We start from the raw sequence: 14,186 nt of genomic DNA, 5'->3' as shown, positions 1-14,186 counted from the left end.
AGATATAAACTCTCTGTCTACTTGTGAATCTTGTTTGAAAGGAAAAATGACCAAGACTCCCTTTAATGGGAATGTAGAACGTGCACATGGTCTTTTGGATTTGATCCACACGGACGTATGTGGCCCGCTAAATGTTAGCACTAAATATGGGCAGTCCTACTTCATTACCTTTACCAATGATTTTTCGAGGTATGGGTATGGGTATGTGTATTTGATGAAATACAAGTCTGAAGCATTTGAAAAGTCCAAAGAATTCAGATCTGAAGTAGAGAAACAATTGGGTAAAAGTATTAAAACACTCCGATCTGATCGAGGTGGAGAATACTTGAATACTGAATTTTTGGACTATCTTAAAGAGAATGTGATTCTCTCACAGTGGACTCCACCAAGAATGCCACAATTGAATGGTGTTTCTAAATGTCGAAATCGAACTTTGATGGACATGATTTGATCTATGATGGGATTAACTGAATTGCCTAGATCGTTTTGGGGTTTTCCGCTTGAAACTGCGGCAATGTTGTTGAATAATGTCCATACGAAGGCAGTGGATAAAACACCATATGAGATATGGTTGAGAAAGGTTCCCAAATATTCTTATCTGAGAATATGGGGATGTCCTGCTTAAGTGAAGCAGACAGTGGGAGACAAATTAGATAGTAGATCCATTCTGTGCTACTTCGTGGGATATCCAAAGAACTCTGTTGGATATTATTTCTATCATCCAAGAGAAGCAAATGTGTTTCTTTCTAGAAATGTCACCTTCTTGGAGAAGGAGTTTTTATTGGATAGAAAAGGCAAAATGATAGAACTCGAGGAAATTCGAGATACACCCACGACTATAGAAGTTAAACCCAATCTCCAACAGCCAGTAGTTGAGTCACACATACCTAGAAGGTCTGAAAGAATAATCAGACCGCCTGCAAGATATACGCTTCTACATGAACAAGGCCATGATGAGCCTAATGATGGATGCGATCCACAAAACTTCAAAGAAGCAATATCTGATGCTGAATCGTCTATATGGCTTGAAACTATGCAGTCCAAAATGGACTCCATGTATTCGAACCAAGTATGGACTTTAATAGATCCACCTGAGGGAATTGTTCCCATAGGATACAAATGGATTTACAAGAGAAAACTTGGGGAGGATGGGAAGGTATTGACCTTCAAAGTAAGACTAGTGCCAAAAGGCTATACTCAAAGACAAGGAGTTGACTATGAGAAAACCTTTTCACCAGTCGCTATGTTCAAGTCAATTAGAATATTGCTAGCCATAGCTGCATGGTATGACTATGAAATATGGCAGATGGATGTAAAAATAACATTCCTCAATGGAGACATTAAAGAAGAAATCTATATGTCTCAACCTGAGGGTTTCACATCAGTGGGAAGTGAGCATAAGATATGCAAACTTCAGAGATCGATCTACGGTCTCAGGAAGGCATCTAGGAGTTGGAACCTCAGATTTTTTAACACTATCAAAGAGTTTGGTTTTGTTAAAAATCCCGAGGAACCATGTGTGTACAAGAAAGTTAGTGGGAGTGCAGTGACATTCCTAGTACTTTATGTTGATGATATCCTCCTCATTGGGAATAACGTAGAATTATTGCAATCAACTAAAGTATGGTTAGCAAGTAAATTCTCCATGAAAGACTTGGGTGAAGCATCTTATGTATTGGGAATACAAATCTAAAGAGATAGATCAAAGAAGATGTTGTGGCTCACCCAAGTCACGTATATTGATATCATACTTAAAAGATTCTCTATGGAAGAGTCCAAGAGAGGATACTTACCAATGTGTCATGGTGTTACTCTATTTAAATCAATGTGCCCTAAGACTGATGAAGAGATAGAGATGATGACATGTGTTCCCTATGCATCAGCAATTGGTAGTATCATGTATGGTATGATATCAACGAGTCCTGATATAGCATATGCTCTGAGTATTGCAATTAGATATCAGGCTAACCCTGGTCCATTGAATTGGAAAGCCGTGAAAGATATTCTTAAGTACTTGAGAAGAACTAAGAATTTGTTCATGGTTTATGGGGGTGGAGAATTAAAATTGGAAGGCTATACTGATTCTAGCTTCCAATGTGACGTGGATGATTCGAAATCGACTTCTGGTTTTGTATTCATGCTTAATGGTGCTGCTGTGTCTTGGAAGAGTTCCAAGAAAGACACAGTTGCGGATTCCACCACTGAGGCCGAATACATAGCAGCATCTGCAGCAGCCAAAGAGGCAGTTTGGATTAAGAATTTTGTCCAAGAGTTGGGCATTATTCCAAATGAAGTTGATCCAGTCCCGGTGTACTGTGACAACACTGGTGCCATTGCTCAGGCAAAGGAACCAAGGTCTTATCAGTGATCCAAACACAAACTGAGGAAATTCCACATCATTCGGGAGATTGTGGGAAGATGAGACATATCAATCGAGAGAGTTGCCTCTACAGATAATGTTGTTGATCCACTAACAAAGCCCTTGCCAGGACCATTGTTTGAGAAGCATCGCGAAACAATGGGATTAAAACTAATGAGTAGTTGGCTTTATGACAAGTGGGAGATTGTTAGAGTAGATGCCATGCAAGCCAAATGTTGGTCAGAGATTTTAATGACTCAAGTGTAATAACAATCTTTATTTTAATATAATTAATCTTTTATTTGGCATTTTCTTTATCTGTATACCCATGCAAGTTGCATAGATAAAGACCTTAAATATACTATAGTAAGATATGAGGTTGTACATATGATGACAATCATGAAACACATATTATTAATTACTGTATATTCTAAATCAAGTTCCTAGTCGATTGAGCCGTCCAATATAAGGATAAGGATCGCTCGAGCTCGAGACTAGAATCTGTGATGATGTGTACCATGTTTCATTGGTATTGACATAGAGATGTTCAATCATACAGATTGGTGCTCATACGATGAGTTCACTGAACTATCCTTCCACCCTCCCTCGGACTTCCCAAGTGGTTATCATTCATCGAGTGGATAAGTCCGTGGTTATGCATGGTTGTACACCATTAGTCCTTACGACTCGGGACAACACTGAGGCTCTACATGCTAGGACTTTACTTTGACTCGTTTACCGAATCCATGAGGGTCATCAGGTGGCGAGGTTGGGTACAGTTGCGACACATGTAGGAGCCAGTACATTGTAGTTGGGGATTCACCGCTCACCTACGGGTGTGGATATCCTATGTGATCAAGTGAGATAATAGTGCATGGAATCTCTGGCCAGAGTGTAAGATGTGTAGTAGAGTAAAATGTTTACCAAGTTACACATGCGATGCCATTATGTATTCTCAAAGACATCACATCGTTATCAAAATTCACATGCAACCCTCGATGAACCAATGGTTGCAGTTTCGATCGGGATATATGAGATGAAGGGACTGTACTGTACGTTAACCATAATCGACTGGTTCTTGCAGGCACTATCAGTGATACCTAGGGAATCATGGGGCGGTGCTACTTAACGCTCTTACCATGATTCGATGGGTTAAATCAGAAATGAGTTCTGATATTTTATGATCAAGGAGTTGATGCATAAAATAATGCTAATAAGGGTAAGCCTGGAACCACAGCTAGTTGTATCCCTGAACCATTGAGGGTTACACAAGTACTGTTTTTTCTGTTCCCGTTGAGATAATAAATTCAAAGAGTTGAATTTATGATAAACAAATTTGACTGGATCGATAGATAAGCTTTATAAATGGTTTATAAAGGCTTATAGAAATTTTGAGAGCAAAATTAATTAAAAGGATTTAATTAATTTTCCGAGTTGGACTTGGATTTAAGGACTTACACAATATATATAAATGCATATATATAGATATATATATATATATATATGATATATATATGGATATAATAGATATATATATATATATATATTTATGAATGTGGGACCTTATGTTTATAATAATATATTATATTATTATAATTTTTTTTAAAAAAAGAGTAAATGAGTTGTCTCCCCGACAACTCATTTACTCAACCCCAATCAATATTTCATATTGATTGGGGGTGAGGGAATAAAAGGAGAGCAGAAGCTCTCAGAAGGAAAACACGGAGAAAAATTGTTTGCTCTGCTCGAAGTTCTCTTCTCGGCCAGTCATCATTTTGTTTTTCTCTTCGTTAAATTTTTTCTTATTTTAAGTGTGATTTAGAAGAGGAACAGGAAATCCGGTCGTGGACCTGATTTGAAGAAAGGTGAAAATCCAGTTGAGCTATTTTCGATTTTTCGAAATAGTTGGAGCTATCGTCAATCTTTTAAGATTGATAGGTATAAATCTCTTAACTCCCTATGAATGTTATTTAAACCATACGAGTGTCCAATATAATTTTGAACGTCAAAATTAAATTTAAACTTACGCTGCGTCTTGGGCATGATAGAGATCCGAGATCCAACACTGTTGCGGTCATTCTGCCATTCTGAGCTGGAGAAAGACGGCAAACACACGCAGCCATTTTGCCTGACTCAAGCTATTCCAGGAGCTTCCAAAACTTTGTACTCCTGTTCGAATTCAGCATTCAAGGAATCAGGTCTTGGCAACGCAATGGTATCCATTACCTGGTAATGAAGACGAGTTGTTGTATTCGGATTGCGAAATTTTACTTTGGTCTGCTCTGGTCAGGAAGACAAGAAAAGTTAAGGAATAACAAAAGGTAGGTGAAGTCAGGTAGGTTCCGGGAATTAATGACTTCGTCCTGCGCTTCAAATGGAGCAGGAACACAATCAGGTTTAGGCGAATTAGGAACCCTTGACAAATAGAGGAAACTCCACCCATCCTCGGATTCTACTACCTCTTACCAAGTCTCATAGCCTTCATATTCCAAGCACTAAGCATTCCCGATGATCAGTCCGGGAGTGCTGGAGAAAAGAAAAGAGAAAGCGATTAATCTCCCTTTTCTTGTCTATTTTTTTTTTAATTTAAAAGGGGTGGAGTAAGAAGGCAAGAAAACATAATACTTGTGCAACTCATCTATCATATCTTGTATATACACCATAAACTACATTTTACTGTTAGTAACCATGTAATTGAAAGTTTTTTCACCGAAACACACTACAAATTTCATGAGCAAAACACCAAAAAATACGTTCAGATTCGTTTCTTTTCATTTTTTTTTTGTATGAGTTCAGGAAGTGAATGGTTCCAATTGGATCTCAAAACTGGGAATCCGGCTCAAATTTGGGATCAAGTCATCAACCATTCTAAAGTTTTATGCTTAAATTGTCTTGCTAGAGAGTGTGCGTCTGTGTGTATAATGTGACAAGTTGTAAATTCTCTGATACCATGCTAGTATTATAGCTAAGCTAGTAGTAATACAATTGAATTAGGAATAAAAGGTTAATAAACTCACATTACATATGTTCTCAAGTACGATAGCACAACTGAGCAACCTTCTAATTCCATGAAGCCCCACAAATTACAACCAAATGACTACGTCCCTGCCCTTTGAACACACCGCCTGTCAAAAAAATAAAAAATTACAACCAGATGTCAGAAAGCTTTGTAAACTTTTCAAACAGAAATAAATCAAGTTTGTAGTTTGTACATATTTCACTAAGCTATGATCCTCTCATATTCTCTTAGTACATAAAAATTCATATAATCGAGCTTCTCTCAACTATGTATAGAGATTAAAGTCAAGAGACGTTTTGGGTTAGACAAACAACGCAATTAGACGGACAAGTAAAAGAATAATCGGATGAAGTTCGAGTTAAAAGAATAATCGGTCAGTGGTGACATGAATCTACACAGGATGCCAGAAGTTTGAAAGAAGCATAACACCAATTCGCAGTACCGTAAAAAAAATCATAGTTACTGACCAGTGTATAGTGTAATGAATGTTAATGATTTACTCATGAAACTTCCTGAAGAGCCAGATTCGGCTCTTGGGAAGACTTGGCCATAGAACCCCCTCTCCTGCAAAATTGGTAAATAGAATTGAAACCAGATAGAATGACCAAGGTATTTGCATAACCTTCATGTGAAACATGAAATCCATACCTCATAAGGGCAGGCGAGCAGGCAGAGCTTTACTTTCTCAAGTTCAACACAGCAGAGATTGCAACGCTCCAGCCTTACCACAATATAAAGCAAGGGACATATCTTCCGATCAGATACATTAAATAATTATCAATGCTTCAAATAATATTAGTGAATGAAACAAGCATGTAATCAAGGAATGAACCAACCGAACCTTTGCTCTGCCTCAATATCTACACCGATAGGTGATTGTGCTGATAATGAAGAGTAGATCACCGATCCAAATACTCTGACCAGCTTTAGAATCATGTCTAATGAAATTTCTTGATGCCTAAAGAAAAACAGTTTTTTTTTAGTTCTATATAACAATCACGAGTTCACAACAGATCTAATGTTTTTGGGTCATCACAAACAACAGCCAACTGCGTGAATAAAATGATATGTGCACGAGTGCATCTTATCAATAAGAGACCGATCAGAGCCAAACAATGTTACCCAAAAGGTAAAGTCCAAAGTGGTACTTTTTCATTCATTAAACGTAGTGTCCCTGATAAGAATCATCACGCTAACGAGTTTATGAATACCAAAGAGAATAACCCTAAGCAAACATAAGACGCAGCATCTAGCATTAAGTATGAATAACATCCAGCAAAAGGTCCCTAAAATCATCTTTCGTCTTTCAGGTCCCACTTGTTCTGCAGCACAAAGAAAGATGACTAAAGCATTTTCGGGCATTCAAATGGCTTAATTTGATTCTAAAAGTCAGTTAAAGTCGTCAATAGTAAATTCTCAAAATTATTTCCCTTCTGCTAATCAAATCCAAACTCAGAAACATGCAGAATACAAAATCTACAAAAGGTTCGATGATGTTATATAAAACCTCATATTTATATTTCCAACAAACAAAGGCCCTGCTTTGCTAAAAATAATATACACTCAGAAATGGAAACATTCTTATAGATTTTTATAAGAGTTATATTTTTCTATCCATATTACTTCCAAGAAGTCAGGTGAGAAGTGGCGGAACACAAGCACAAATGTCTATTGTAACCATATCGATCTTTTCTGCCAAAAGGCTCATTAAATCAGCAAGCACCTGCAATATGAGGAAATATAAATACTCCACTGCTTGCACTGGCAATATGAAGATGGCATCGGACATTGTTCTGCTTCTGGTAAAGCAATAAACAAGTGATGTTTCTATCTACAATATTGGAAGAATAACACTTACACTATCATCACTCATTCTACTGATAGCACTGAGAACACCTTTGATATATGCCTTTTCCAGTAGCTGTGGACTACCTGCAGATTAGTGCCATGCAAAATAAGAGTTATTTCACTTTCTAGAATCAAACACTCCCAAAGCATGCCATAATTATTCCAGAAAATATATCCTCCCTCCGTCCCACTTATTTAGGTTGCATTTCTTTTTTCATACTGTCTCAATTATATAGTCCAATTTCTATATTTAATGTTTTCTTTCCAACTCTTTTAGCAGTTACCCATGTTAAATTAATCATTAACTACATGTACACTTTTTGCCTATTAAAATCTTCTTTAAACAAAGGCAAAATTAGAAGTTGCCTTAAAAATTCACCTTTCCAAACACTTTTTAAATCTGCGTGAAAACACACACAAGCCTAAATAGTGAGACGAAAAGAGTATCACATTTGAATATTTGATTATTCGTCTTGTTGTAGTGTAACAAAACTACAAAAGCATCAAATTAGTCAAAATGCATATTGTGAGTTCAACACAACATGATAAACGTTTCAAAAAGAGGCTTCAACAAACCTTCTCTACAAAGATTTATCATCACCAACACATAAAGAAAAGAGACTCCCATTGGCAAAGAAAAGCAAGCAGATAACTATGTTACAATGTAGCATAAGCTACTTGTTATGTGGCCCATGAATTAGAGTTTCCGATCACATAATTCAAATTTTCTAAAGAAAGGAGCTCCAGAAATTTCAAGGGCCGGTCTCTGTACTTTGGTCAGTACAAGATTCCGGACCCAAGACATTCCCAAGGAATGATTTTTTATTTCCATGGGACAACAAAGTATACTGCTCCATCTAACAACTTTTTTTGAAGCACATTGAAATTATACATAGGTAGTGTTTGAGATTGCTTCTGGGACGCACTCTTGAGTTTTTCCTTGAAAAAATTTAAACAAATTTTTTGAAGCAGATTGAAGTTATACTTAGATAGTCTTTTTAAATTTTGTGAAGTAAAAGCTCAAAAATGCTTCCTAGAAGCAATACCTTTAAATTTGCAAAGGAAAAGATCAAAAGTGTGTCAAAAGTACTTCCTATAAGCAATTTCAAACACTACCTTAAGTCAACCAGAAAGAAAAACCCTTCTTGTTTTCCCATGTACATACGAGAAAAGGTTGAACAAGATTTTTCGCATTTCAACCTCCAAGTTCTTTTTTTCTCCTTTCTCTCTCTCTTCTCTGGTATGTATGTATGTATGTTATGAAAACATATTTAGTGTCTATCTACATCTATAGTTATGTGGCTTCAGATATGATGGAATCAAGTTGATAATCCACTGAAAAGAGCACGCAAATACACAGGCGCATAAGGTGGGATGAACTTCCAGAACAAAAAAACTCCACAAAATAGTCACCACACAAGATATACCTGTAGTTTGGCTAGACAAAATTGCATGGAACCAACAAATTGATTGTGGGGTTCGATCAAGTCAGCAATAGTATCCTCCTCACTAGCAAAAACTCACTCATCTCCACCAGGTAAAGGATAGCCTCTCTGTTTTTGTGGGTGGGAATAAAAAAAAAAGCATGCCAGTATTTCCAGAGTACGTGGAGATAAGGTGAAGCATTCAGATCTAACCATATGGACTGGACCTTTGTAGTTTGCCGTTTTGTAGCTGGTGCATTGACCACCTTTGATGAATCGATTTGAGTAGGTCTGGAAACAACATTTAAACTTGTCCTTTGAGGGGTGCAAGAAGCACTGACAGTAGCTTCAATAAGCATATACAAAAATAATATTTAGACCACAGAAATGTTTACGGATAGATGATAGTATAAAAGAATTGCGAGAGATAAGAGAAAATGTAAATATTCCCAAATATTGAAAAAGGAAACATGTCAAAGATTTACATACAGGAAAGTGATTTGGAATCCTTGCTAACTTCCGAATTTTGCTGGACAGAAAACTAGTCTCTTTCACAGAATTGGCATTGTGTGAAATTGAAAGCCTTCCCAAGCCATCCTTTACATGATCATCCTTCAATATTGTTGAACCACCAGAATGAGGTTTTGGCTCAAGGTGAATATTTAATCCAACAGTACTGCCCTTTGCATATGGTTCAATATGCTAGAAGCATCACAAAGTTGCAGCACATCATCAGTAGAAGTTCAAATATAAAAAGTTAAATATCCATATCAGAAATAGAAACAAATTTGATTGTTACCGAAATATCAACAACCCATACTCCAACACAACTTTGATTGAATGAACATCCAAGAAGCTTCCCTTCATGAACGTTCATGTCTGATAATTTTGACCACTCCACATCTACAGTATCATAATTTTTTATGGGTTCCCATGAAAAAACCTACGCCATTAAAATCAAGTCAAAATGAGAAGCACCGGGTAAAACTTTGGTGCATTATCTCAAAATACAAATAAATAAGCCTACTTTTAGATTCTCATGCAATCCACATAGCAGGGTCTTGCCATCAGTATTGAAGGTCATAGAACGCATTCCAGTGGACTAAATTCAAACACATGAACAATAGTTGATGCTCATAGAATATCATTGAATACAACACTCACAAAACCTGAAGAAAAACATGTCAACAGTACAATACATGGCATGAGATTAGACGAAATGAAGAGCTAACCTCAGGTCCAGCTGAACCCATTAGCTCAAAAGTTTCAAGGTCCCAGAATTTAACGGTTCTATCAGCTGAACCTGTCATAGCATTTCAAAAAGATCAAGATTTTGACTCATATAGAGATTAGACGAAACGAAGAGCTAACCTCAGGTCCCAGAATATTGGGCATGAAAGAAGGATCGTGTATGAGACATAAAGATTTTGACTCATATAGATCCTAGCTTTGGATCAAGTACCAGAGGTTAGAGGCAGTGGTAAATGATTGGCTGGAACACACTTGATGCTTGCATCCTTTTCGTCAGGCTAAAAAGACGCTCCTCTGAAAATCATCCGGCCACTAGTAGTTGGAGAGATTGTCATGGTTCTTACTAGAGAATGCCTCATGTGATGCATGAAGGTATGGTAAGATGGTAAACTCTTTTTGATCTTGTGCGGAGGAAGTCTGCTGACATGCATTGATGTCGAGCATAGCTAGAAGGCTAGTAAGTGAGCACAAATCATTCCACGGGAAGATCTTGCCGGAGGCCTTTGCAGGAGATAGTGCGGAAGAGATTTTGCCAGCATGTTTGTATTGATGCTTGGATGGGATAGACAGGAAACTTCACGTTCAAGATCAGTAGACGGGATGAAAGACTTTCGCGGATACTTGGGTTTTAAATACTGTATTAAGATTTACTGTAAACAATATTTTAGCTGTGACGATTGTATCGTTGTAATTTTACTTCAGGATGTTGGAGTTTCTTAGTAGTTGTAACTAAGAGGTTGTAATAAATTTTTTATTAAACCTATTTCAGTGGTTTAATGATTGCGGTGATTTTGATGCATTAAGAAGTCGTTTCATTACCTATCTTTTCCTTGTATTGATATGGGTTTAGTGGATTATTCTATTACATGGGATTGTAATAGGGATTGTTCAAAACTTGGAATAGTAAGTTCAAATGATTGGATGTTTGGGATTTTATAATTCCAGTGGTTAGATGGTCAGTATTCGACTATTGTGACTCATAGGCTTTTGAGTAACCATACTTTTAGTACTTTCCACATGGCTAGTTCTAAGTGTTCTCCTAGAAAGGATTGGTGAGTATGTGATTAATGCCAAATGATGATCTGTCTCATCAAGGGCATAGGCTATACTAAGTTACGGATTGATTTAGACCTAGAATAGTGTGGGGACCTCGGGTTGCTAATCTTGTCTTAGGACAGTTATCGATTAATAAACAATTAATCATGTATTTAAAATAATACTCAAGCCAAATAAAATTTTTTTAAAAAAAATATTGCACCTCGCTCGATCGGTAAAATCCTACCGATCGAGCGGGCAAGGAATCTCATCCCTCGGGTCTGGGCAAATCATGGCCTCGCTCGATCGGTCAAATCTTACAGATCGAGCGAGCAAGAAAATGGAAGTTTTTGTTTAAGAAAAATAGGCCTCGCTCGATCGGTGAAATCCTATCGATCGAGTGGCCACTCTGCCCAGAAAATCTGCAGAAAAGTATTGTGTTGTCAAAACTTGAACATTCAATCTGAATCACCTCAAAGCAATACAGTACATGGTTGAATATATTAAGGAATATGCATATAATGATAGTACTAAACATGAAGCATAAATCCATGCCTTTATTACATCAAAATAATAATATCAAAGGCAATAAACCATAGACTACACAAAGTCTCAAAAGTGTGCTTCAAGTTTCTAATTGTCTACTAAGTTTGATACATTCAAAGGCCTAGTCCTTCAGCTACAACCCGAGTCCTCACTTGCTCAATCTCTCTCTCGAGCTATCAATGACATCTTTGACTAGCTCTTGTCCCCTCTGTTGCAATGCACACATACAAAACAAAGCAACAGCCGGATAAACTCTGGTGAGAAATAATTCCCAGTATAATCGACATATATAAAGCGTTAAAGAAATCATATCAACTCTATTTATAAACGACTCAATAATAGAGTAAATAACGCATATATCAATTATGAATTGATTCATATAACGTCGTTTGCCATCAAGATTCGTAAACGATCTTGACATGGATATCCATCTATCGTAGTCATTCTTGACTCGAAAATAAGGCCGCCTCAGACCTTGACATAGAATCAATTCAATAGCATATCATATCGACTCAAACTCAAAGATCCACTACCTGAGATGGATCGACAACATCAAAAACAAATCAAAAGATAATCAAGTATGTGATTTTTGCGGGACAACTCAAGAAACGTCATTCCCGAGTTTCAAATCCCTGACTCGCGATGTCGTCATTATACCTTCGTATTTCTCAGTTCGGAATGCTTCAAATCTGAAACACAATATCAAAAGACACATATCAAACTTCGTTCAAGTCTACCATTTCAGAATCAATCCAAAATCATCAAGAATCGTCAATCAAAACCACTTCAAACCTTCGTCACTTCTTCCTTCAGTTTAAAGTTGAGGTTTTTGAGTCAATAGTCTCCGAATAAACTCTGAAACTGAAAATAACATTGCTACAACATCAATAACATATCACTTAACATCTCAGCTCAATCATCGGCTATCAAAACAGTCTCAAAACCTAAATCGGTGGCGTAGCGATTGAAAATCGGTAACCGACAAAATATCGAAACCATTTCCCAACTCATATCAGCATATAACTTATAAAAACCAGAAAAGTATCATCATAATCCCATATATCAGCAGATATATAACTCGAATCATAAGCTGGAAATCATAAGAACACAATCGATAGTCGTTTGTCGATTCTGTTTGAAAATAAATGATACAACACCTCAAGAACATAATTATATGCAAACGTACTGATCTCTGCCATATCTTGATTCTCAAAACATGATGCAATACATAAAGACTTACGTTAAATTGAAGCCTTTGTTGCAAGGATTCCAGAACACTAAACGGAATCAAAATCAGACGATCGGATCAAAAGATACAAGGATTTGAAAATCAAGAAATCAAAAGAAAAGAAAGGATCTCGGCCCCTCTGTTATTATTTCTGAATTCACAATGGAAATACACGTTGACATGCTGAGTATTAAATTTAAAATCAGATAACTTCAGCCAAATTACATTTTAGTCCCTCAAGTCTTCAAAAATTACAATTCAGTCCTCGGCCTTATTTTAATTTAATTTCAATCCTAAATAATTTAAGAATATTAGAATTTAAATCGAAACTCTAGATATTCCCAAATTAAATATACTCGGATCAAAATTAAATAATCTCGGATTAAATTAAATAATCCCGGGCCTTACAAATAGATTGTCGCCAGAGATGATGGATTTCATCGAGGGCATGTTGATGGCTTATACTAGGGGCTGTGGATTGTGTTGGCTGATTAAGATGGGTAAGAAAGCGCGACCCTATGCCGGTGTTTCAGGAGGATTTATTCCAGATAGGCTTATGGAAAGGTTACCTCAGTCTTGATATTTTACGCAGTAGTAGCCAGGGATATAACTATCAAGATGGTTCTAGTTCATGAGAATTACTAGATGGATATATCTAGTAGGCGGACTGACGATTACCAGTAGAATTTTTTAAAAGGACCGAGTTGTTTAGTTTTTGGTACTGGGTTTGTACCGAGGGATAAGATTGTCTCTTGACGGGATTGTCATAGGCGGAAGGTATTTTTTGATATCGAATAAAGTACAGAACTAAGTCTTAGATAGAGTGACTATCTGGATTAGACTTGGATAGTTCTAGAGAATAGATTCAGATTCACAAGGATTGTTGAAATAGATACTTGTGGGTATCATCTGGCTTGGTTTGAAGAAGGAAAGATCTTTTGCTCTTAATATCCTATGATTTTCTTGAGATTGGAATAGCCTTGGAAGAGATATTCCTAGACAGGCGACCGTTTGAGCAAGAGGGTTTGATTGATCTGGAAAATTTCTAACCCATCATATATTTTTGGATAATTCTTAATTTGGTTAAAAGCCCAAAAATCAATTTATTTTGAAATATAAAAAAGTTTTTTATATTTAATTTTTATGAGTATTAATTAGGCCGAAGGAAAGTTAATATTTAATAAGCTTACCTATGCATTTGTGGGGGTAAACATATGACAGTTATTCGATTTTCAAGTTAATAATAAAATGGCCAAAAAAAATATTGTTACTTGACATGTTATTTACTATCAGTGTTCAATGTTCTCTTACGAGGTTTGCCTTATTTGAATTTATTGATTGTTTCCTATGGATTCAGTTTATCAAGTCCATATATATGAGTCATTTAATTTTGAATATACAAACATACAACCCGAAAAAATCACTGTGAACAGTTAACCGCCTGACTTGCTCGCCGGTCTGCATTGAAGATATGGT

The 14,186-nt window shown here is 36.6% G+C and overlaps 1 protein-coding gene and 1 pseudogene across 1 annotated transcript; both read right to left on the bottom strand.

Moving 5' to 3' along the window:
- Positions 1 to 4,808: 4,808 nt before the first annotated feature.
- LOC140872337 (uncharacterized) lies at positions 4,809 to 8,782 on the bottom strand. Its single transcript, XM_073275158.1, has 7 exons — positions 8,654 to 8,782; positions 7,237 to 7,310; positions 6,220 to 6,336; positions 6,027 to 6,099; positions 5,846 to 5,942; positions 5,377 to 5,484; positions 4,809 to 4,885 (listed from the first exon to the last, which is right to left on the bottom strand). Exons 2-6 carry the CDS (start codon positions 7,242 to 7,244, stop codon positions 5,420 to 5,422), a joined length of 360 nt encoding a protein of 119 aa, XP_073131259.1. The 5' UTR covers positions 7,245 to 7,310; positions 8,654 to 8,782; the 3' UTR covers positions 4,809 to 4,885; positions 5,377 to 5,419.
- Positions 8,546 to 9,960, bottom strand: LOC140872047 (uncharacterized; annotated as a pseudogene).
- Positions 9,961 to 14,186: the final 4,226 nt, after the last annotated feature.

This window comes from Henckelia pumila, unplaced genomic scaffold (genome assembly GCF_033568475.1).
Source record: "Henckelia pumila isolate YLH828 unplaced genomic scaffold, ASM3356847v2 CTG_461:::fragment_3, whole genome shotgun sequence".
Classification (NCBI taxonomy): domain Eukaryota; kingdom Viridiplantae; phylum Streptophyta; class Magnoliopsida; order Lamiales; family Gesneriaceae; genus Henckelia; species Henckelia pumila.
Note: the sequence above shows the minus strand (reverse complement) of the source record. Positions and strands in the feature narration are given on the sequence as shown.

Excerpts from the sequence above, each read along its gene's own strand:
- LOC140872337 (XM_073275158.1), bottom strand. Across the intron at positions 5,943-6,026 it reads TGCTCGCCTGCCCTTATGAG|GAGAGGGGGTTCTATGGCCA; the intron begins GTATGGATTTCA and ends CCAATTTTGCAG. Across the intron at positions 5,485-5,845 it reads ATTCATTACACTATACACTG|GCGGTGTGTTCAAAGGGCAG; the intron begins GTCAGTAACTAT and ends TTTTTTTGACAG.